Genomic DNA, 26,071 nt, shown 5'->3' on the forward strand with positions numbered 1-26,071 from the left:
ATTAGCCATTTTCTCTCCCCGGTGTCATGTGACTCATTGGTGTTACAAGGTCGCAGGTGTGTTAAATTTGGTGTCATCGCTCTCTCTCATACTGGTCACTGGTAGTTCAACATGGTACCTCATGGCAAAGAACTCTGAGGATCTGAAAAAAAAAATTTTTGCTCTGTATAAAGATGGCTTAGGCTATAAGAAGATTGCCAATACCCTGAAACTGAGCTGCAGGACAGTGGCCAAGACCATACAGCAGTTTAACAGGCCTCGCTATGGTCGACCAAAGGGGTTGAGCGCACGTGCTCTGCGTAATATCCAGAGGTTGTCTTTGGCAAATTGATGTATGAGTGCTGCCAGCATTGCTGCAGAGGTTGAAGGAGTGGGGGGTCAGCCTGTCAGTGCTGACCCCCCCAATCAAATTGGTCTGCATTGCTGTTGTCCCACAAGAAAGCCCACAAATAGTTTGCTGAAGACAAGCAGACTAAGGACATGGATTACTGGAACCTTGTCCTGTGGTCGAATGAGACCAAGATAAACTTATATGGTTCAGATGGTGTCAAGCGCATGTGGCGTCAACCAGGTGAGGAGTACAAAGACAAGTGTGTCTTGCCTACAGTCAAGCACTGGGGAGCAACAGTTCATTGAGGAAACCATGAATGCCAACTTGTACTGTAACATACTGAAGCAGAGCATGATGCCCTCCCTTCAAAGACTGGGCCACAGGGCAGTATTCCAACATAACGACCCCAATTACACCTCCAAGACGATCGCTGCCTTGCTAAAGAAGCTAAGGGTAAAGGTGATGGACTGGTCAAGCATTTCTCCAGACCTAAACCCTATTGAGCATCTGTGGGGCATCCTCAAACGGAAGGTGGCAGAGTGCAAAGTCTCTAACATCCACCAGCCCTGTCATGTAGGAGTGGAAGAGTACTCCAGTGGCAACCTGTGAAGCTCTGGTGAACTCCATGCCCAAGAGGGTTAAGGCAGTGCTGGAAAATAATGGTGGCCACACAAAATATTGACACTTTGGGCCCAGTTTGGACATTTTTCACTTAGGGATATACTCACTTTTGTTGCCAGCGGTTGAGACATTAATGGATGTGTGTTAAGTTATTTTGAGGGGACAGCAAATTTACACTCCACAGACAGAAAGTAAGGATTAAGGAGCACATTCAAAATATTAAGAAAGGCAATCCCAAACATAATGTATCAAAACACTTTGCGATAGCACATAATCAAGATCCTTCGCAACTGCAATTTTGGGGGATCGAGAAATACAAAGGTTCATGGAGAGGTAGCCACAAAATCAGAAGTATAAGTCAAAGGGAGTCATATTGGATACACACTCTACGTACACGAACACCTAGAGGAATGAACGTAGAGTTCGAATAATTTTTAATAATTTTTGATAATTCTTGATGATTTTAACAATTATTGAATATTTTTTATATAATTTTTTATTTTTAGTATGTTTATTAGAAGAAGATATTTATTCCAATTAGAGAACATTGATATATACCGATTTTTATCCCAATTTTAAGGAGATGAACATAGTTATAACATGAATGATATTAATTACACACCTATATATTTGTGAGATTGAAAGTATAAATGTAGAGACATCTTCTTGGGGACTCAGGTTACGACTGGTGCCCCCGTTGTGATTTACCCTTATAGTTTACACATAGAATATAGACCTATAGTCTAACACCATTGTGTACAGTAACATGGCGGATCATAAATATATTTAACCACCCAAAAATGGCTGCCGTTCATATGAATCCGTTGCCATAGAGGAGACCACACGTTGAGAAAATATAAGTAACTACAAAAAAATGACCGACACATAACATTGCAAATATTTTTATATATTGTCCATATACCAATTGAGCAGTCCTAAATTCCATCAATGCTTCCCTCGTACCAAACGGGACTGATCTATATCATATTTATAAATGAAAGCACCGTTAGAGATTATAGATACTAGTGCGCATCATTTAGCTTGACCCTCCAAAATATGGCCGCCATCCCACACAAATTGCCACCTGCAAGATCGCCGCGGTAATAGAAATACATCAACCACAATAAAAATGGCCGCTATAGCATTTCCGGAAACACCATATAAATGACATCCCTCTCGGGCCAATCCGGTTCCCCAGATGAAGTCACGAGCGGTGACGTAACGCGTAGGGCGTGGCAGAGAGCAGACGTAACCGGAAGTCAGTAAGGAGGCGCCTCAGACGCCGCTTCTCAGTTTTTATGCTGTTTTAAAATATTTTAAATGTAAGAGACCACTTGAATCACTGAATAAATTTAATTTAAAATTACTACACTATTGGAGGCCTCTCTCTCTCTTTCCCTTTCCCGTTTATTCCACCGGATCGGTGGAGCCCAGTTGGGCAACCCCTTCTTCCTTTTTTTTTTTTTGATAGGGATTTGTATACCGGGATGATAATCCAACCATCAGAAAAGCCCTACCTGGATAACCGATAAGCGACATCACACAGTACCCACTAAAGCAACCATTTGATGCTCGCATTTGCTTCTCCTAAAGTGAGAGTTTAGAGAGCCCGGGTTTACCGGATCCCTCCATATAAAGATCATCACCATCATCTCCCCACACATTTGATCCCAGCTGATGTTACACATCATTATGAACTTTTTTTTTACCTATGAAGAGAATATTTTCACTAGCACACTTGGACTATTTTGTTTAAATTGTTTGTGTATATTCACGGTTTATATTCACATTTCTACAGCCATTGTAGCTGTACGTATATGGTCACATTAATGTCAGTATATATTTATATGTGATAGATTTGAAGCGCAAAGTCCTTTTATTGTTTAAAGCAAATTTACACTATTATACAAGCTGTACACTCACTACTTAACATTGTAGCAAAGTGTAATTTCTTCAATGTTGTCATATGAAAAGTTATAATAACATGATTACAAAAACGTGAGGGGTGTACTCACTTTTGTGGGATGCTATATAATTTTTCACCTGTAATATAATATTTTTAACTTCATATCATTTGTTTCAATGTATTTAGCTGTGATGTGGTGTTGTATTTTATTTCTTTTGTTTAAGTTCCCCCCTCTGATCTCCAGTTTTTTTCTTTAGTATGCAGCTGGCAGTGGATGTACAGATACCAGAGTGCTTTGGAGGCAATGATGGTGAAACTGTTTACTTTGATACCGAGAGTAGCTTCAGAGTGGAAAGACTGGTGGAAATTGCAAATGCTTGTGTTTTGCACTGTAGTCTTATTACTCAAGCGCACCAAGAAGAAGGTGTGTGTGTAATCTAATTGGCTTGATTTTTTTTTTTTTTTTTTTATCTTCTAGTGTTTATTTTTATTTTTTTAATGTACTTTGAACAGTAAAGCCGGCCATAGACTGTTCGAATCTCAGCTGGTTAAGCAGAGACTGTCTGAGAATCAAACCAAGTATGGACAGCCTGAATGTACCCAAGCTGATCGAACGAACAACTTTAGTACAACCAGCCTGTAAGATTTTTTTTTTTTTCCAAATAACATTTTATTGTAATATTTGTATTACAAGCATACATAATATGTTGAAAATGACAAGAGAAAAGAAGGAACATATAGCGGTGTACATGAATACAACAAATTCTCTCATTTTTCCCTGTTAAGTTACTCAAAATTGTGCGAGTCATTAGAATACTTGGGGTGTAGAAAAATAGAAAGAGAGAAAAGAAAATGAAGGAAGAGGAGGGGGGAGGGAGGGGGGAGGGGATTGTTGATGGTAGGGACTTATGTACTTATCATGGTGGATCCTCTCGAAGATGCCACAGCCCCCATACTTTGTCATGTACTTCCAGCCTGTCCTGGATCCTGGCCGTCATCTTCTCCATCAACTCCACATCCTTGATTCTGGCGTATAAAGCTTCAGAAGTGGGGGGGAGGGTTTTTTTCCAGTGTAGGGCGATGAGACATCGTGCTGCTGTGAGTATGTGGCGCATTAATTTTTTGCTGGGTGTGGGGATTTTTAGTCGCTGGACTCCCAAGAGAAATGACTTGGGGGTCATGGGGATCTGTACCTCTAAAAGACTTGCCAGCAGCTGCTGGACCTCAGCCCAGAAAGGGGTAATCAGTGGGCAGCTCCAAAAAAGGTGAAGGAGGGTCCCTCTTTCTTTTTGACACCGCCAACAGCGATCAAAGCTAGAAGGATATATGGTGTGAAGGATGTCTGGAGTCATATACCAATAGAGGAGGAGTTTATAGGTGTTTTCCTTGTATAGAGTACATAGGGAACTTTTGGCTGCCTGGGTCCATATCGTCTGCCATTCCTCCAAAGGGAGTTCCTCTTCGAGGGCTTTTTCCCATTTGATCATATATGCATGTTTACCTTTAGTTTCCAGGGGATAGGCATTTATTATTTTGTACATATCGGAGATTAAGCCCTTTTGGGCCGTGCCTCCCAGGATTATGTTTTCAAAAGATGTTGGTGTGGAGAATTGTAGGTCAGGCGATATGGACAAGGCGTAGTGGCGTATCTGCAGGTAACTGTAGAAAACTTGATGTGGCAGGCCATGTTTAGTCTGAAGATCAGCGAAGGACAATAGCCTACGGGATCTAGGATCTACTACGTGTCCATAGTGAAAAAGGTTCCGTGACGACCATGGGTGAGACATCTGGTGGGTGAGGCTATCTGGAATTTTGGGGTTGCAGACGAAGGACGTTAGTACTGATTTTTCTGAGGACAGTTCATGTAAGCGGGATAGTTTGATCCATAATTGACGAAGCTGGGACATAGTTCCCAGTAAGCGCTCCGGGGGGACGTCTGCCCTCGTGTTCCATAGTAAGCTATTTGGGTGGATGGGGGCTAGCCATAACTTTTCAATTTCCGTCCATCTATTGTAGGACTTTTGAGTGAACCACGAGGTTATTGCTCGTAGTTGGGTGGCTTGGTGATATTTAATAAGGTTGGGGAAGGCTAGGCCTCCATCTGAGCGCGCTGACATCATTACCGACTGGGGAATTCTATGACGTTTATAATTCCAGGTGAATTTAAAGAGCCTGTAAGATTTTACATGCGATTATCACTAGTGAAAGAAAATCGCTCCATCTATGGCAGGCTTTACATTATCAAAATGTATTTCCAATTAATGGGTTTGGTAATTAAAAAGAGAGCTCCACTAAACAAAAACTGTCGTTCGCTACTGTTATTATTATTATTCAGGATTTATATAGCGCCAACAGTTTATGCAGCGCTTTACAATATAAAAGGGAGACAATACAGTTATAATACAATACAATAGGATTAAGAGGGCCCTGCTCAGAAGAGCTTACAATCTAATAGGGTGGGGCAGGTGGTACAAAAGGTTGTAACTGTGGGGAATGAGCTGGTGGAAGTGGTAGGAGATTAGTTGGAGACGAGATAGGCTTTCCTGAAGAGATGAGTTTTCAGGGATTGCCTGAAGGTAGCAAGAGTAGGGGATAGCCGGATAGATGGAGGTAGCGAGTTCCAGAGGATGGGAGAGGCTCTGGAGAAATCCTGGAGACGAGCATGGGAGGAGGAGATGAGCTTGAAAGCAGGAGGTCTTGAGAAGAGCGGAGAGGTCGATTTGGGTGATATTTGGAGACAAGATTAGTGATGTAGCTTGGGGCAGAGTTGTGAATGGCTTTGTATGTTGTGGTTAGAATTTTGAATTTAATTCGCTGGGTGATTGGGAGCCAGTGTAGGGATTGAAGTAGAGGGTTGGCAGACACTGAGCGGTTGGTAAGGTGAATAAGTCTGCCAGCAGCATTCATGATAGACTGAAGAGGGGATAGCCTATGGAGAGGTAGGCCAATGAGAAGGGAGTTGCAATAGTCAAGGCGAGAGATAACAAGGGAGTGAATGAGGAGATTGGTGGTTTCATTTGTTAAGAAAGGGCGAATTTTAGAGATATTACGGAGGTGAATTCTACAAACTTTTGACAGCGATTGGATTTGAGGCTGAAATGACAAGTCAGAGTCTAGGATTACACCTAGTACCCTGGCGTGAGGGGAGGGACTGATGGTTGCATTGTTGATTTTGATGGAAAAGTCAGGAAGGGGGGCACGGCGGGGGGGAATATTAATAGCTCAGTTTTAGAGAGATTTAGTTTAAGGAAGTGGTGCGACATCCATGCTGATATGTCAGTTAGTAAGTTAGTAATGCGAGAGGAGACTGAAGGAGTGAGGTGAGGAGTAGACAGACAGATTTGGGTGTCATCAGCGTATAAGTGGTATTGGAAGCCGTGGGCAGTTAAGTGACCAAGGGAGGAGGTGTAGATAGAGAAGAGAAGGGGTCCAAGAACCGAGCCTTGGGGGACCCCCACAGAAAGGGGCAATGGAGAGGAGGAGACAGAGTTGTAGGTGACACTGAAGGAGCGCTGTGATAAATAGCCAGAGAACCAGGATAGAGCAGAATCTCGGAGGCCAAGGGAATGTAGTTTATTGAGAAGGAGCGGGTGGTCAACAGTATCAAAGGCCGCAGAGAGGTCAAGTAGTAGGAGTATGGAGTACTGGCTGTTGGTTTTAGCAGTTAGTAAATCGTTAGTGAGTTTTAGTAAGATAGTTTCCGTGGAGTGCTGCGAGCGAAAGCCAGACTGTAAGGGGTCAAGAAGGTTATTTTCCTTTGAGGTAGGAGCTAAGACGGTTGTAGACTAAGCGTTCTAGAAGTTTAGAGGTGAATGGGAGTAATGAGATGGGTCTTAAGTTGTTCAGGTCGGTAGGGTCCAGTGAGGGCTTTTTAAGAATGGGAGTGATCTGCGCATGTTTTAGAGGGGAGGGGAAAATGCCACTAGAAAGGGAGAGATTGAAGATGTGGGTGAGGGAGCATAGGATAGAAGAAGAGGGTGACCGTAGTAGTTGTGAGGGAACAGGATCCAAGGGACAATTGGTTAGGTGGGCATCCGAGAAAATTTTTGTAACCTCTTCCATAGTTGCCAATTCAAAAGAGGAGAGTGTTGAATGTGCTGCTGGGCAAGGTATGATGGGTGGGGAAGACGTACGCACAGTGGAGATGTCCTCAAGAATTGCATCGATCTTGTCTTTGAAGTGATTGGCAATCTCTTGGGCAGTGAGTGAGTTAGTGGGTAGAGGGGGTGGTGGACGAAGCAGAGAGTTAAAGGTTGAGAAGAGCCGACGGGGACTGGATGACAAGGAATTAATAAGAGAGACAAAGTAGGTTTGTTTGGCAGCATGGAGGCATGAATTGTATTTTAGAAGGGCAGATTTATATAGGGTGAAGTCTTGCAGGCATTTGGTTTTACGCCACAGTCGTTCAAGAGCACGGCAATGTCTCTTGAGATTTCTAGTGTTGTCAGTTTGCCAGGGTTGTAACGGTCGGGGCCTAATTCTGCGTGTGGTTAGAGGAGCAAGTGCATCTAGTGATGATGAGAGTGAACGGTTGTAGACAGAAGTGGCCAGGTCAGGACAGGACAGGGGAGAGATTATGTCATATAGGTGGTCAGTAGCAGAATAGAGAAGAGAAGGGTTAAAGAGGCGAAGGTTTCTACAAGTAATTGTTTGCTGCTTGGAGGGATGGGTGGTTGGAGGCAAGGATACCGTGAAAGTAATGAGGTTGTGATCAGATAGAGGAAAGGGGGTGTTGGTGAGGTTGCCAGGGTTGCAGAGATGGGAGAATACAAGGTCAAGGGTATTACCATTGGAGTGAGTGGAAGTATGTGTCCATTGGGTTAGGTCAAAAGATGAGGTTAAGTTGAGAAGTTTAGCTGTAGTTGGGCTGTTAACATTGACAGGAATGTTAAAGTCACCAAGAATAATGGTGGGTATTTCAGAGGAGAGAAAGTAGGGTAGCCAGGCAAGTCATCAAGAAAGCGCGATACCGGTCCTGGAGGCCTATAAATTGCTGCAATCCTCAGAGAAATGGGAGAAAACAGACGAATACAGTGCATCTCGAAAGAAGAGAGGGAGGGACAGGAAGGACTTGGAAGGTGCTTTGTGGGGACAGAAGGAAGCCAACTCCACCTCCTTTCTGTCTGTTGGGTCTGGAGGAGTGAGTCCAATGGAGACCACCATGGGAGAGGGCAGCAGGAGAAGCGGAGTCAAAATTTTGAAGCCAGGTTTCTGTTATGGCGAGTATATTCAAGCCATGAGAGATGAAGAGGTCATGTACAGATGTTAGCTTGTTACAGATGGAGCGGGCGTTCCAAAGGGCACATGAGATTGGTGGGCTGCTTTGAGGAAGCAGGGGGATAGAAATTAAACTGAGTGGATTGCGGTGGTTGCCAGAGGGGGAGGGGTATTGGATATGTGGCTTGCATTTGGAAAATGGCGGCCCAGGATTAGGAGAAATGTCACCTGAGACTAGGAGAAGGAGGAGGGTGAGGAAGGCAAGGTGGGAGTGGGATGTGCACGTGTCTAGTGGCCCTGGTGTTTATGTCAGCATGTGGGTGCAGCAACTGCAGGAGATGATGGGTGCCATAGTAGGGAGAGGGTAGGAGTGAGGGTGATATGTGCATGCTGCAGGGAAGAGAGGAGGGGTAAAGTAAAGATAATTTGAGGATAGAAGACACCAATGTGAGAAGGAAGAGAATAAGGAGCATGTTAGTGGATAGAGAGTGGGAAACTAACCTAATATAAAATAAATTTCAAAGGTTCTTTGCTTGTCGTCTTGCAGAGTGGAGCAGAGTTCCTGTTGTTCATGCAGCTTTAGTTATCCTGCTTTCGTTAAACTGCGTCTGTGAAACTGCGCATCACTCAGGACAGAGCCATGATGTCTGCGCCACCCCATAAGCTGCCATAAATTTATAGAGAGACTAAGCTGGGATGCATTTCTCAGTTGGTCATTATTGGGTCTGATGTGAAACACCTGAATATGGGGAGGAGATGGCCAGGGCCAGGCCAGCTACAGACACAGGCTAGGGTCGTAAAGCTAATTACCTCTCTTGATCACTCAAGCCACATGGAGTTGAGAATCAATCACCAGTAATATTGCTATTGCACTGTGTTTGTTATAGAGCTAGCAGGCAATATGGAAGTTTAAAGATATGGCAGCAGGAGACAATTACCAAAAATATTAATAGCAGACTCAGCAAAGTCCGTTCAGTAGGGATGTACAATTGGATCAATGTCAAAGCTGATCCGATATGATAGTAAAAAGGAGACATTTTCTTTTATTCTAGCTGCAGGGATTCACCATTGCAGCTTACTGTAAAAAAAGAAAAAAAAAATTATTACACTTCTAGTTTTTCTTTGAAGCTGTATTACACGCAGTACTCTACAGACAGCTTGTATTGTTCAGAGTAAATTGCAATGTGCTTATTTAGCAACACTTTGGGGACAGATTGGATTAAAAGTACATACTACCCAAGCCATGAGATCTTTAACCCTTTGTAAAGGCAGACAGTGTTAAAATATAGTTTACAACTGATAAGTAAGATCTGCCAGCACAGTACAGACAGGGTTACCTATGTTAAAAATAAGTCTTAACATTACATAGATGGAGAAGGCTGAAGCAGGAACCAACCAAATTCAATTCAGTGTGTGACCATTTCTGATCTGTTTGATCAATTTCTGTTGAAGGGACATGCTGGAAAACTTTTGTCGATCAGTAGCTGTAGCCAATGTTCAGTGGTAACTGTCAGAATACAATATCCCAGTGGGGGGGAGGGGGGATTTCTCTGTGCACCGTCTATGGCCAGCTTAGTTGAAATTTTTTTCTGCAACTAAAGAGGTAAACAGCAGTCCTAACCGTCCTCACCTCCCAGGTTCTGACTTTTCTTGGTAGTGTCAAAGCTTGCCTGCATCCCAGATGTTTTAATAGCCAGGGATACAGCCTGTCATAGTAATGCCAAACAGGCTGCTGCAGGAAAGTTCACCTCAAGGATAAAGTCTCTTTAACCACTTGCCGACCGCCTCACGCAGATATAATGATCGGACCGCACCCCCCGGTGCCCGAGGCGGTCGGCATCTGTCCCCGAGCGATCAGAGGTGAGGGGGAGGCCATCCATTCGTGGTCACCCCCTCGCGATCGCTCCCAGCCAATGAGAATCTTCCTCTGCTGCTGTATAGTAAACAGCGGCAGAGGAAGTGATGTCATCGCTCCTCGGCTCGGTATTTTCCTTTCCGGCGCCGTGGAGAGAGGACATCTGAGTAAGTGCACAACACACACACTTACAGTAAAACACACCAGACACACAGTGACACCAAGCAGTTTATTTATTTTTTTTTTTTTTGTGATTACTTCATTGGTGTCAGTTTGTGACAGCAGTTAGTGTTAGGCCCCCTTTAGGTCTAGGGTACCCCCTACTAAAGTTTTAACCCCTTGATCACCCCCCGTCGCCAGTGTCACTAAGCGATCATTTTTCTGATCGCTGTATTAGTGTCACTAGTGAGGCTAGTTAGGGAGGTAAATATATAGGTTCGCCGTCAGCTTTTTAAAGCGTCAGGGACCCCCATATACTACCTAATAAAGGCTTTAACCCCCTGATTGCCCCCTAGTTAACCCTTTCACCAGTGATCACCGTATAACTGTTACGGATGACGCTGATTAGTTTGGTTTATTTTTTATAGTGTCAGGGCACCCGCCGTTTATTACCTAATAAAGGTTTAGCCCCCTGATAGCCCGGCGGTGATATAACTTAAGTTTTAGGGTCTGCGTCACCCCAGGCAGCGTCAGGTTAGTGCCAGTAGCGCTAACACCCACGCACGCAGCATACGCCTCCCTTAGTGGTATAGTATCTGAACGGATCAATATCCGATCGGATCTATACTAGCGTCCCCAGCAGTTTAGAGTTCCCAAAAACGCTGTGTTAGCGGGATCAGCCCAGATACCTGCTAGCACCTGCGTTTTGCCCCTCCGCCTGGCCCAGCCCACCCAAGTGCAGTATCGATCGATTACTGTCACTTACAAAACACTAAACGCATAACTGCAGCGTTCGCAGAGTCAGGCCTGATCCCTGAGATCGCTAACAGTTTTTTTGGTAGCGTTTTGGTGAACTGGCAAGCACCAGCGGCCTAGTACACCCCGGTTGTGGTCAAACCAACACTGCAGTAACACTTGGTGATGTGGCAAGTCCCATAAGTGCAGTTCAAGCTGGTGAGGTGGCAAGCACAAGTAGTGTCCCGCTGCCACCAAGAAGAAGACAAACACAGGACCGTTGTACCCATAGTGCTCTTCTTGCTGCATTCGCCAATCCTAATTGGGAACCCACCACTTCTGCAGCACCCGTACTTCCCCCATTCACATCCCCAACCAAATGCAGTCGGCTGCATGAGAGGCATTTTCTTTATGTCCTCCCGAGTACCCCTACCCAACGAACCCCCCCCCCCCCAAAAAAGATGTTGTGTCTGCAGCAAGCGTGGATATAAGCGTGAAACCCGCTATTATTGTCTCTCCTGTCCTGACAATCCTGGTCTTTGCATTGGTGAATGTTTTGAACGCTACCATTCACTAGTTGAGTATTAGCGTAGGTTACAGCATTGCACAGACTAGGCACACTTTCACAGGGTCTCCCAAGATGCTATCGCATTGTGAGAGACCCGAACCTGGAACCGGTTACAGTTATAAAAGTTACAGTTACAAAAAAAAGTGTAAAAAAAAAACGCAAAATATATAAAACAAAAAAAATTGTTTTATTGTTCTCTCTCTCTCTATTCTCTCTCTATTGTTCTGCTCTTTTTTACTGTATTCTATTCTGCAATGTTTTATTGTTATTATGTTTTATCATGTTTGCTTTTCAGGTATGCAATTTTTTATACTTTACTGTTTACTGTGTTTTATTGTTAACCATTTTTTTGTCTTCAGGTACACCATTCAGCTGCAGCGCGGATTTATTTATCTTGACAGCAACAGCGTTTTCTCCCTCGATATATAAAGCCGTGACTCCAGCGGAGGTGATATATGCCGAAGCATGGGGGCAGCAGGGGCGGAGGAGCGATTTGCTCCTAACTTTTGGGGCGGATGCCCCCATGCTTCAGCATATATAAATGGTGCATGTATGCCCATCATTAGAAGTGGGTGGATGAAGGGAGGTATTCTAATGGTGGGCATACCCACCGATCAATCTCTTTTTTTTTTTTTTTTTTTTTTTTTTTTTTTTTTTTTTTGTTCAGCCCACAGGCTGCATGAGAAAAAAAGATTACAATATATGCCCAACAAGGACCAGCAACGTACTGGTATGTTGCTGGACTTTGAGTGGTTATACCAGAATGATGCCTGCAGGTTTAGGTATCATCTTGGTATCATTCTTTTCAGCCAGCGGGAACCTGAGAATGCAGCCGGTGATTCAGCCAGCTGACCATAGAGCTGATCAGAGACCAGAGTGGCTCCAAACATCTCTATGGCCTAAGAAACCGGAAGCTATGAGCATTTCATGACTTAGATTTCGCCGGATGTAAACAGCGCCATTGGGAAAGCATTTTATCACACCGATCTTGGTGTGGTCAGATGCTTTGAGGGCAGAGGAGAGATCTAGGGTCTAATAGACCCCAATTTTTTCAAAAAAGAGTACCTGTCACTACCTATTGCTATCATAGGGGATATTTACATTCCCTGAGATAACAATAAAAATGATTAAAAAAAAAAAAATGAAAGGAACAGTTTAAAAATAAGATAAAAAAGCATAAAAATAATAAAGAAAAAAAGCACCCCTGTCCCCCCCTGCTCTCGCGCAAAGGCGAATGCAAGCGTCGGTCTGGCATCAAATGTAAACAGCAATTGCACAATGCATGTGAGGTATCACCGCGAAGGTCAGATCGAGGGCAGTCATTTTAGCAGTAGACCTCCTCTGTAAATCTAAAGTGGTAACCTTTAAAGGCTTTTAAAAATGTATTTAGTTTGTCGCCACTGCACGTTTGTGCGCAATTTTAAAGCATGTCATGTTTGGTATCAATGTACTCGGCCTAGGAGCATTTTTTTTTATTTCATCAAACATTTGGGCAATATAGTGTGTTTTAGTGCATTAAAATTTTAAAAAGTGTGTTTTTTCCCCAAAAAATGCGTTTGAAAAATCGTTGCGCAAATACTGTGTGGAAAAAAAAAAAAAAAAAAAAAAAATGAAACACCCACCATTTTAATCTGTAGGGCATTTTGCTTTAAAAAAATTTATAATGTTTGGGGGTTCAAAGTAATTTTCTTGCAAAAAAAATAAATAATTTTTTCATGTAAACAAAGTGTCAGGGCTTTGTCTTCAAGTGGTTAGAAGAGTGGGTGATGTGTGACATAAGCTTCTAAATGTTGTGCATAAAATGCCAGGACAGTTCAAAACCCCCCCAAATGACCCCATTTTGGAAAGTAGACACCCAAAGCTATTTGCTGAGAGGCATGTCGAGTCCCTGGTATTTTGCTTTAAATGGAAAAAGTCCCTAGTTAAGGAAATCGGTTACTGAAAATGTTCAGACTTTTTCATCACCATAACATCCTGGCAACAACATCCTAGCCTTAGTAAAAAGATAGGAAGGTATATTATATTTATTTGTTTTAAACATTATTTATGCATTTCTTCAGTTGCTTCCTGGTTTCTGGCCTAGGCCAAAGTGTTATCATACATCCCAGCAGGAGCAGCCTGTCCATTAAGAGCGCACGGGCACCGTCCCCTTTATTTATGTGTCCGACCCCTTTCCGGACGCCGGATTCATGGATTCCAAAGCAGCGGGGTGTTTTTTTGAAGCACCTGATTAGAGCCAGAGGCTCTAATAGGCTTCAAAATAGGGTGGCCTTGGGGTGCAGAAAATGTAGGTATGTTACAATAGCGAATAAATATTTGCTATTAAAACACTGATCCTCCTCCCAGACAATCAGGAAGCGGGTCATGAGACTCATCACTCGGTTTGGATGAAAGGAGAGGCAATCCTATTGGACGCCTAGGAGGATGGGAGGAGACGCACAGCCGCTGAGATGGAGGTGATGCCCGATCCCGTTCCCCCCCAGGGCCCACTGCCGATGCCCACCACCTAGATGGGGTAAGACAGCGGGCTGGGGGGGGGGGTTGTTAGACCTTTGTTTTTCTTCCACTTTAATCTCTTAGGGAACTCTCTACGCTTCTGTTGCCTGTAGAAAAAGGAGTCCTAATAAATGAAATGTAATCGTAGTGAAATTTTTACTCCACAGTTAAAGCAGAAGTAAACCCAGTTTTATTTCCGGCATGAGCCGGAAATGTAACACTCCCATTGGTTGTGCTCTCAATTGTCAAACCATCCGATGGCTGGTGTCATAACTGATCACATGTGCAGCATCATGGCAGTTGTAGATTAAACAGAGGCAAAGATGGCAGCTTCCTTGGCTGAAAATAAGGGGGTTTACTTACACTTTAATAGTCATGCCTACACCCTATATACACATGCTTACGAACTGTGGAGCAATATTTTGTTCCGTTTTGTCCTAAATTATTTTTTTATAATGTATTTTTCAGGTCACAGACTAGCTATGCAAAGATTTACTGCTAATAACATCCTATCACAGATTTATTACTTTTCTTGTCAAGACTACATTGAGCTACTTGCTCATATACATACCCTCAAAGACTTCCTAGCAAAGCACTTAAAGGTTAGTAAGTTTATTTTATTTTAATCAAGTGTACTAAAACATCCTCTTTATAATACAGTCGTGAAAAATTAGGGACACCCCTTGGAAGTTGTTGACTTTGTCAACATATATGAAAAGGCAGACATTAAAGGAGAAGTCCAGCCTGAGCTTGTTTGGCTGGGCTTCTCCTATGGGTCACAGGAGTGCACTTAGTTTTGCACTCCTGTGACACGTTTTCAGTAGAGCGCAGCCTGAAGTCCACTCTCTGCTGATGTCACTGGAATCAGTCTAGACACCGCGTCATCACGACAAAGTCTGGATCCGCCAGGTGCCTGGACTTATGCCTGTCTCAGCGAGCCACTGAAAGACTGAGACTGCCTCTCCACAGCTCAGCGCTGTAGTGAGCATGGAAGAGCAGAGAGAAGAGCTGCTGATTGACCATCAGCAGCTCTCTGGTCGGGGATCTGTGAGAACCGAGCCATCAGCGGCGTTTGATCGCTCGGTTCTCAGTGCAGAGGCGGTAGGGGGCAGATGCAGCATCGGACCAATGCTTCATCCACCTAGGTAAATATAAATGGGCCAAAAGAAAACCATACTTTTCTTTTAATCCTTCATTCAACAGTGCTCAGATTAAGGTGATACTTGAATAAAAACTTGTCTTTTCAATAATTTTTTCTGTTTCAATATTTTTAGAGAAAGTTCACAAGAATAGGTTCCACAACGCAGGTGGAACATATTAAAACATTAAGAGCAGGCATGAAATGGGAATAAATATTATACCACCAGTTATTTCTGACACAAAGAGTTGCCATATAAAGTAGAAATTCAACACAAAAAAAGGTTCCTTTAAAGCAAACAGCAATCCCACTCAGAAAACACCCACTAGGGGAAATATTAGAACTCATGCTTCACCACCACCCATTGGCACGGGCTTTGAGTATACATAATGCGCAACAACAAGCGTAAGTAACACAACTAAATGAAAAAGGAAGTGCGAATTCAAAAAAAAAAAAAAAAAAGAGGGGGGAGAAGTGAGAATTAAAAGGGGGGGGGGGGGGGAGAAGAAACAAAGCGAAAGGAGAAAAAAGGACTGCCCGAATGCCCGCCTCTCAGTGGTGTCTGTAGCTTTCATATTTAGAGGGGGCACATGGGGGGACAGGGACAAAAGTAGGGGGGCAACTATAAAATGCAATTATATATATATCCTGGGGCCCTTTCACATGTTCTGCAGTGAGTTCCTTTCCTACTGTATTGGGGCCCCCCAGGGTGGCAGAAAACAAGAGATATATGTCACCAGCATACCAAGAAAATATAAGGGTCCAAAGCAGTGGGAGAACTATCAGGGTTGCAAAGGTTGTCTTGCCACCGGGCCCTGGTGTTCTGCCACTGTGGGGTTCCCCAGCCTCCTCTTGCTTTCCTGCCCCTGCTATTGACAGCGCTGGTCTGGCATCTCTTGGAATTTACAGGCTGGTTCTCCTGTCCTAAGGACGGGAGAAATCAGTCTGTTTTTTCAGTAACTGAGAGTCCTGGTGGAGTCCTTCCTGCAACTCGCTCTTCTCCCTGCCAATGAGGATGCAGGGGAAGGAGCAGATCGGGCAGCTGTGGTTGTGTGAGTGCTCGCATTATGCAGTGTCAGCAAGCAGAGGGAGGCGGGAGGAATCACCCGCAGGAGCTGACTGGGGACGCTCTCCCTCTCAATAGAGACTGTTACTCCAGCGGCGGCCCGAGTAAGATGTGGTGCACCTGCTACGAATGCAAACAAAAAGACATTGCCTTTTTGAAAAAAAAAAAAATGTTTTTTTTAATTGGGGGGGGGGGGGGCATATGTGGGGTACAGCATAATGTTGGGGGGGTCAGGGGGCCTCCCCCCAGGGATGCCATTGCCGCCTCCACTGACCACACTACTCAGTCAGCTGGAAGTTGGAGGTACTTAATCCATGGATCACAAACATGGTCAAACTTGGTAGTCTTATCCTTCAAGATACTGACCAGCTTTTCGTTGAGCATGATCCATGTTAGTTTATTTTTTATAATAGCTACCACTGGTTTCTTCCAAGTGGTCGCTATGTCTTTTCAATTATTTTTCCAACAAAAACGTCAATAGATCTAATGAGTGCTGTGAAAAAAGTAAGTATACACTTGCATTCAAAAGCTGGCATTGCCCCCTGTAACAGAAATTTTTGAACTGTTATTCAAAATTCTTTCAGTTGCAAGATGCTTGTGGGTCTCCTTGTATTGTCCATAAACCTAACATTCTCCTTTTTTGAGCCATTCCTTCATTCTTTGGATCAATATTTTGTAAAAAGACTCATTTCCAGTTCAGTTTCAACTTTTGGACAGATGGCCTTGCATTCCCGTTAACCGCTTGCAGACCAGGCCATAGCCGAATGACGGCTACAGCACGATCGGATAATTCTGGGAGGGCGTACAATGATGTCCTCCTAAAATCGCGCCCCCTAGGGGGCGCACACGGAAGTGTTCGTACTCACTGGGTTCTTGGGACCCAACACAGATCGGTGTAAAGTGCCAATCCCAGCGGACCTTTGCCATGTGATCGCTTCGTCCAATGATGGAGCGAACACTGTCAACAAACCGGCGTCATGTCTGGTTCTCTCCTCTCCTTACACTGTTCGTGTGAGCAGAGGAAGGAGAAGCTTGAGGGTTTTTTTATATATATATATTCCAAGTGCCCAGCAGTGGCACATCTGACACATATGTTCAATAGACTCATTATGCCTCATAGAATATATGTTGGGGTGTTTTCTTTCCAAAATGGTGTCATTTTGTAGGCGTTTCCATTGTCCTGGTGCTCCAGGGCCTTCAAATCTGTGGTAGGGTGTCAGGAAATTATATGTGTAATCTATGTCCCTAGAACGTCTGACGGCGTTCCCTGCATGTTGGGCCTCTGTATGTAGCCAGGCTGTGTAAAAGTCTCACACGTGTGATATCACCATACTTAGGAGGAGTAGCAGAATGTGTTTTGGGGTGTAGTAAGTATGCATATGCCATGTGAGAGAAATAACCTGTTAATTATGACAGTTTTGTGAACAAAAAAAAAAAATCTTCATTTTGCAAAGAAATGTGGGAAAAAATAAAAATGTGAAAAAACTCACCATGCCTTTTTACTAAATACCTTGTACTGTCTACTTTCCAAAAAGGGGTTATTTGGGGGATATTTGTACTTTCCTGGCTTGTTAGTGTCTCAAGAAATTAGATGGGCCGTCAGGTGTGATCAATTTTCAGTGATTGGCACCATAGCTTGTAGACTCTATAAAGTTCACAAAGACCAAGTAATATGCGCTGATTTGGGTAATTGTTACCAAAGATATGTAGCGATATAAATTTTACCCAAAATTTATGAAGAAAATGTACTAATTTGCAAAATTGTATAACAGAAACAAAGAAAAATGCATTTTTTTCTTTTTTATTTATAGCACAAAAAAAAAAACCCAGAGGTGATTAATTACCATAAAAAGAAAGTTCGACTTGCATGAAAAAAAAGGACGAAAAATGCATATGGGTACAGTGTTGCATGACTGAGTAATTATCAAAGTGTGACAGCGCTGAAAGTTGAAAATTGGCCTGGTTAGGAAGGGGGTTTAAGTGCCCAGTGGGCAAGTGCTTAATCACACTTTGATTATGATGCAGAATGTATAAGAAGTTTGTAATTTTAGCCCAATATGATTCATGACTAAGTACAATGATACCTCGGTTTGCGAGTAGCATGGTATATGAGCGTTTTGTAAGACGAGCTATATTTTTTTAAAATCCTGACATGATTTGTGAGCACTGTCTCACAAGATGAGCAGGACTCAAGCCGCTGGTGTATGTTTTATGGTATGTGGCCAGAGGTCCCGGGGCGTTGGAGAACTCGGAGACACACCCAGCTGGGTGGGGTGAGCGTAACGTGTGTCCGAACACCCGAAACTGTCAGCAGTTCCTGAGCGTCACCAGCGCCTCTGGCCACATACATTACTGCATACACGAGCAGCGTTCGTGGAATGAATGAGTTTACATTATTTCTTATGGGGAAACTCGCTTTGATATACGAGTGCTTTGGATTACAAGCATGCTTCTGGAACGAATTATGCTCGTAATCCAAGGTATTAATGTATAATTTTTGTTTGGGATAAAACTTTAAATGCTACTAACATTATAGTCTTTTCCTGTTGCTGATTCCTTTATTTAATAAATGAAGTGTTGTGAAAAGTGTATTGACCTATAGCAATCAATAAACGTTCAAACTGATTAAGAGGTAGTTTGCCTTTTAAAATGAAGCGCTGGGGATTTCTTTAACATTAAGGAGACCCTGCTGACTTAACCAAGGCAGTCTTTTAAATTAATTTACAGAAGCACTCTTCTGCAGCATTTGAGCTACCTAAGCAGGGGATATCAGTCCTGCAATTGTGACAGAAATTCAAAAGTACTGTCCTGTCATATCCTCAGACTTAATTTTTCCTCATATTGCAGAGATTTCCTCTTCCTATTGTGTTTCAGGGACAGGACCTAAGAGGACATCTCTTCAAAAAGACGTAGACAGCCCAAATTGATGGTATTTAACCCTACTTATCTAAAACAAAAATAAGGGCTTTGGATATATCATAAAAATGATTTGGGCTGAAGTTCAACTCTTGGCTACACCCTTTATGATGGCCCATATGTCAGTAAAATAAAGGAAAGAAGTAGGGATGCACCGAATGGGTTTTTTGGTGCCGAAACCGATACCGAAAATAAGTCTTCCTTGATCCAGAAAACCGAAACAACACCGATCCTGAAAGTGACTGTTTTTAAAAATATTTTTATACAGGAGATGGTCAGCGACTGGGGACATGGTACAGGAGATGGTCAGAGACTGAGGACATGGTACAGGAGATGGTCAGAGACTGAGGACATGGTACAGGAGATGGTCAGAGACTGAGGACATGGTACAGGAGATGGTCAGAGACTGGGGACATGGTACAGGAGATGGTCAGAGACTGGGGACATGGTACAGGAGATGGTCAGAGACTGGGGACATGGTACAGGAGATGGTCAGAGACTGGGGACATGGTACAGGAGATGGTCAGAGACTGGGGACATGGTACAGGAGATGGTCAGAGACTGGGGACATGGTACAGGAGATCAATGCAGCCTCACCAGTGCCCGTCAAATGCAGCCAGCCAGTGTCCCCGTTGCAGGGCAGCCAGTGTCCCCGTTGCAGCATAGCCAGTGTCCCCATTGCAGCCAGTGAAGGGAGAGGAGAGCCGCCGCCTGTTTGATTACAGTGCCAGGAACTTTACAGCTTTCATTTGAATAGCTGTGTGTTCCCCTCTGCGCGCCGTCACATACAGGCCCTCCCCCTTGTCCGGGGAACTTTGATAGACAGATCACCCGTCCCAGGATTGGACGGGTAATCTGTCTATCAAAGTGCCCGGACAGGGGGGAGGGGCTGTATGTGACGGCGCGCAGCGGGGAACACACAGCTATTGAAATGAAAGCTGTGATATTCCCGACGCTGTAATCAAACAGGCGGCGGCGGCTCTCCCCCCCTTTCAATGAGATAGGAAGTCCCCCTGATAGGCAGCACCAGGGACGGGGGCCCCGCCCCCCGCTCAGGCCCTGCCCCATTTTCGGCGCCAGTATCAGCAAAAATTCTCTTTCGGCTTTTTGCCGAAAAGGGCCATTTTCGGCCGATATGTTTCGCTGACCGAAGTTTCGGTGCATCCCTAGAAAGAGGTAAACATGTATATTGCAGGGGGCGTGTCCAAGATGGCGGCGTGAGCAGTCGCATGCTTCTGAGCTCCGCCGGAGTCCGCACTAATATCCGAGCCATCTGGGTTTAATTTCCCAGCAAACAGTGGACGGAGGTAGCCCAGGAAATCGCCTACCTGAGGGACTGTCCGGAGAGCCCTCCAGGGAAGATCACCCCTTCGTTCTTCCGAGGCCCGGTCCCGGACCGGTATCTCCCGGGCCTATAGCGGGACCGAGAGGCTAGCCTGACTGCCTGAGCGGGATCTCTGCTGAATGCTGCCGGCGCGAGTGGGCTCCCTCCTGCCTCATACAGCGGCCGCTGGCCACCTCCTCTCTTCCCGATCAGTATCCCCCATACCGCGGGGCGTGGAGGTCTGCAATCTCCACTAGGCCTCAGGTGAAGCCGCGGCCTCGCCTAAACAGATGGCCGGAGAACACTGGCGGACATTGCAGAACCGGCTGAAAGACCCAGAGCGCTCTCTCCCATCCTGCTCCAGCATCATCAGAGGCACACTGCCCGGACCCTGAAGTGTAGAGGACCACGGTTGTGCTGCGGCGGATCCTGAATGAGGCGCCGCCAGTCGGGCGCAACGGCCGGTAAGGGGAAAAAATATAAATTTCCTCCCTCCCCAGAGATCACCCCCCCACTGCCAGCACCCCCACAGGCCCCCAGGTCCACCCGCAGTGTACACAGGGCCTCATAAACTGCACTGATGGTGGTTGACGAGGCAAGACCCCCCCTGGCTAGCGGAGGTCATGGCGGCCATTGCCACCTGTCAATCCACACTCACTGCAAAAATAGATGCAGTCCAAATGGATGTGGGCCTTTTAAGACAAGACATGGATAAGCTCCAATCCAGAGTGACAGAAACAGAGCAGAGGGTCAGCAATACAGAGGACACGGTCGCAGAATACAGTGCAACACTCCAAACCAAGGTCAAGTCCTTGGAGTACAGAGCAGAAGACGCCGAGAATAGGAACAGGCGCAACAAGTTGCGCATAGTGGGTCTGGCGGAGGGGGCTGAGGGTAACAACCCCACATGCTTTGTGGAGGACATGCTACGTAATCTTTTGCCGGAGGCTCGCCTGTCCCCCCACTATGCGAAGGAAAGGGCTCACAGAATCCCACCCAAACCTGGGCCCCATGGAGCCCCCCTTCGCACTTTCATTTTAAGACTTCTTAATTTCCGGGATAGAGACGAGATTCTTCGCGCCTCTAGAATTGTGGGTGACTTAAGGCACCAGAACAACAAACTGATGATCTTTCCTGACTATTCGATAGAAACACAGAAACTTAGGAAGCCGTTCGACCATGTGAAAGCTGCATTGAGGGCGCGCAGCATCCGCTACAGTGTCCTATTTCCAGCGCGCTTGAGGGTTCAAGATGGAGAATCTTTTCGCTTCTTCACCTCCCCCAGGGAGGCATCCGCATGGCTGGAAACACTGCCCCACGATCGACAGCCGAGAGCTTGACATGTGAGTACTGATCACTTATGATTGAAACACATTGGGCCCTGAGTACAATCTCCTGTAATGACTAATATATCTCTTGACTCATTTCTCATTACGTTTCAGTTGCACCTGTTGTGGCTATTTCTAAAGTGACTGTCTCCATGAGAGGCCCACAGGCATCAAAACAGTGCCCCTGGACTGGTGATCCAGGAGACTTCTAAAATTGAAATGACGAGTACTATTCCCTCTCATATAGGGACTACAGGGAACCGGATTGCCGCACATAGTTCCAGATGGCTGTATTTCCCCTCCTTTTTTTTAAATTTTTACCCCTTTTTTCTTCTTTTTATTTTTTATTATTATTTTTCTCCTTTTTCATTTTATACGTAAGGGATAGGCCCAGCTCTATGCTCAATTATTTTTGTTCCATTTACCCTCCTTGTTGCGGGCCCTCTGGCGGGAGGAGATCGACTCGGCTCGGCTCACCTGAGATCCCCAAGGACTCTTGAGGGGTTGGAACGCCTCTTGCACAGGACCCCCCTTTTGCAGCCGGCGTGCTGATTTTTGTTGGGATGGATACCTGCCTCAGTTTCAAGGGGTTGGGTGGGGTGGGGGGGAGGGTTAGTTGCCCCATAAAGGCAGGTTTATTGTTTGGGGTTAAACTTTTTTTTTTTTGGAAAGTTTGATTTTACTATTATGTTTTATGAATGCATTGCAAATGTCAGTACTGTATGGCTTCACATGTATCCTCCGGGTTAGGTTGGCAGTCTCAGAAGGAGAGCATCTCTCAAATCCGATTTTTCCCATTCTAAAACACAATTATGGCATCCCTTAACACACCGTCCTGGAACACCAGGGGTCTGAACTCTCCAGTCAAGAGATCACTGGTGTTCCAATTTATCAAGGCCCCCAGCCCACACATCTGCATTTTCCAGGAAACCCACCTAGTGGGTAGTAAAACTATGGCCCTAAAGAAACCCTGGATTGGACATCATTATCACTCTACATATTCTAACTTTGCAAGGGGCGTTAGCGTCCTGGTCCATAAATCGCTCCCCTTTAGGCTGCTAGACCTAGTACTGGACTCGGAGTGAAGATATGTAGTGGTTCACGCTCAGATACTTTCCATGAGATGGGTTATAGCGGGTGTGTACTTGCCTCCCCCCCCCCAGCATCAATACCTCTCCTACATCAAATAGCCTCAAAGATAGCAGATTTTCAGAGCGACAACATAGCCATTTTAGGCGACTTTAGAGTTGAAAATGTTTTTATTGTGATAAACAACAGAAAAAATAATACAGTTTACATGAGATATGGTACATTGAGAGAACAATCAGCGAGCAAAATGGCTATCGCCCACAGCTAGGCTGATGGTTATTAAGTAAATTATAATATAAATAAATCATGTCAAGTATCTAGATAGAAAATCAGAAAAAAGAAGGAAGTAAGAAAGGAGAAAGAAACAGATAAGAGAAAGGGGGAAGGGAGGGGTGGAATAGTAGGGGGGATTCCGCTGGCTGGGACGGAAAAGGAGAGACCCCAAATCCTCAGACATGGTCAAGGGATCAGTGGATATTCAAATTTGTTGGGGAAGCTATAATCTGGGAGGAGGGAAGCAATGAAGACAGCGCATCTGAGGAGGAGAAGCGTCGCCACACCGACCACAATATCGTGAATTTCTCGTAGGTGTCATTGTCAAGCGCTAGCATCTCCTCCATGCGCATAATATCATTCATGGTGGAAGTCCAGAGAGTAAATGGGGGGATAGTCGTTGTCTTCCAGAAAAGGGGTATGAGTTGGCGAGCAGCAGACAGGAAGAAACGTAAAAGATTGCGTTTTTGAGAGGCTATTGAACCTGGTAAGATCGATAGGAGAGCTATTTCGGGGGTCAAGTGTAAAGGGTCATCGTAAATTTTTTCATACACCTGGGATACCTGATTCCATAAGGGCTGGATCCGATCACACTCCCACCAGATATGTAGGTACGACCCTGTTGTGAGAGAACAACGCCAACAAATAGATGAAGTTGAGGGGAAAATTTTTCGTAGTGAGACGGGGTCCCTATACCACCTCGCCATTACCTTATAGTTTTTTTCTTGAGAGTAGCATGAGATTGAGGACTTATGAGCAAAGTGGAATGCGGTTTGCCAATCCACTCTGGAAATGGTCTTTCCCAGGTCTGCCGACCATGCTCTAGTGTAGGTGGGTAGGTCTGTCTGTGTGAGAGATTGAATAAGACTATATATATGTGATAGCAAGTGCCTAGGTAATTCTTGCAGTGAACTGAGATGTTCAAAGTCAGTCAACGGGCGATGAACCTGGGAGGAAGTGAAAAGATGTTTGGTAAAGGTGGAAAGGTGGATGGAAGTGAGCCAGTCTCGATTTCCCGGAGGAATATTTGGTGTTTCATTGTCCGACCGAACGAAGAAGTGTGCTTGAGGCCATGAAGAGCGGGAGAAAGAGCCAATAGCATGAGCCCCTATGCCTTGTGGAAAGGCAGGATTATCGAAGAGTGGTGATAAGGGAGATGGGTCCGAAGATAGGATCTCGCATAAACCTCTCTTATACCAAAGTACAAGGGCAGCTGTAGTTAAAGGTGATGAATCAACCAAGGCTGATAAGTTACGTTTATAGCCCCAGAGTAGGGCCCTGAGGTCCACGGGGGACAAATCCTGTTCAACCATGACCGAAGCTTTTTGGGAAGGTCGTGGGAACCAGTCAAGGATACGAGCCATTAATGTGGCTTTATAGTAAAGCTCAAAGTCAGGTAGACCTGTGCCCCCTTGCAATTTTGGCCGGGTGAGTAACTTGAATTTGATTCTCGATAATCCTTTATTCCACAGGAAGCGGATGAAAAGAGAGCGCAAAGTAGAGAAAAAGGATTTGGGTATTACAGTCGGGATGGTCTGAAATAGGTAGAGCAATTTAGGTAAGATGTCCATCTTGAGGGTGTTTATGCGTCCAAACCAGGGTATGGGTCTGTCCCCCCAAGAGGCAAGATCTTTACGTAGTCGGGAGAGGAGGGGGATGTAGTTCAGTGTAAAGAGAAGTGATAGGTTAGTCGGTATGATTACGCCTAAATACTTAATGCCTTTGGACTGCCAATGAAAAGAATAATTGGATTTGAGGGAGGACAGAGTGAGAGCAGGGAGAGAGATATTAAGTGCCTCCGTTTTGGAGATATTGAGTTTAAAATTACTTAAACTTCCAAAACGTTGAAACTCCAAGAACAAGGAAGGGAGGGTAATATGTGGTTGGCGCGCGTAGATGAGTAAATCATCGGCGTATAGTGCAAGCTTGTGGTGTGCAGATGGAGTGTGTATACCTTGTATGGAGTCATTTTGGCGAATGGCACAGGCAAGGTGTTCCATTACTATAACAAAAAGGAGGGGTGAAAGGGGACAGCCCTGACGAGTCCCGTTGGAGATATCGAATGCTGCTGAAGAAGTACCATTAACCAGAACCGAAGCAGAAGGATGAGAATATAGTGACATAATTTTGGAGATGAATGGGGATCCCAACCCGATTTGCTCAAGGGAGAGTTTTAGGAAACGCCAGTTAACCCGATCGAAAGCCTTCTCGGCATCAAAGGAGAGAAGGCAGATCTGTTGATGGTAGCGTTGGGCATAAGAAATGAGGTTGATGGTTTTGGTAGTGTTGTCCCGTGCCTCTCTACCCGGGACAAAACCCACCTGATCCCTATGTATGATCCCGGGTAGAGAGGGAGAGAGGCGATTAGCCAGGATTTTGGCGAAGAGCTTCAGGTCAATGTTTAATAGAGATATCGGGCGATAACTGCTGCATTGGGAAGGGTCTTTGTTGGGTTTCGGTAGAATGGAGACATTAGCTGATAGGAGTGTTTTGGAGGGGAGCATGGTGTTGTTTATGGAGTTGAAAGCCTTAGTGAGATACGGTACCAACAATGGTGCAAAGGTTTTATAAAACCGCGGAGAGTAGCCATCGGGGCCTGGGCATTTACCCGGTTTTAGTTCCTTGATGGCGCCCAGGAACTCCGGTTCCAGTAGGGGGCCATCCAAGTCCGCGGACACCTGGGGGTCAATCATAGGTAGTGCCGTTTCCATTATGTAGGTCTGCATTGGGTCTTGGGATGGAGGCAAAGAACTATGAGGGGAGGTTTGAGGGAGATTATATAACTGAGCGTAGTATTCTTTAAATGTGGTGGATATGTCTTTGCAACTGTAAACTTTAGTCTGGTCCGATTTAGTGATAAAAGGGATAGGGAGGCGTGGAGCCCTGGGATGGATAACCCGTGCCAAATGTTGACCCCATTTATTTGCTATGGAGTAGTAGGATTTCCGAGCTCGGTCCCTAGCTATGAGAGAGGGGGAGTCTAATAATTGGAGTAGGTCCCTACGGGAGTTGGAAAGGGCAACAAAAATGGAGGGGTCTAGGTTTGACT

General features: G+C 44.9%; 1 protein-coding gene across 6 annotated transcripts in view; it reads left to right on the forward strand.

Moving 5' to 3' along the window:
• Positions 1–26,071, forward strand: part of RAD51C (RAD51 paralog C) — a 191,372-nt gene that overhangs the window by 13,060 nt on the left and 152,241 nt on the right. For 2 of the 6 annotated variants that reach the window (XM_073615160.1, XM_073615161.1), the window contains exons 3-4: positions 3,116–3,282; positions 14,357–14,490. In XM_073615160.1, coding sequence (XP_073471261.1) covers positions 3,116–3,282; positions 14,357–14,490 — 301 coding nt within the window. The remainder of the gene's footprint in view (positions 1–3,115; positions 3,283–14,356; positions 14,491–26,071) is intronic. The other 4 variants (XR_012241640.1, XM_073615162.1, XR_012241641.1 and 1 more) reach the window with 2 other exon arrangements.

The sequence above is a fragment of the Aquarana catesbeiana genome, linkage group LG02, assembly GCF_042186555.1.
Source record: "Aquarana catesbeiana isolate 2022-GZ linkage group LG02, ASM4218655v1, whole genome shotgun sequence".
NCBI classification, from domain to species: domain Eukaryota; kingdom Metazoa; phylum Chordata; class Amphibia; order Anura; family Ranidae; genus Aquarana; species Aquarana catesbeiana.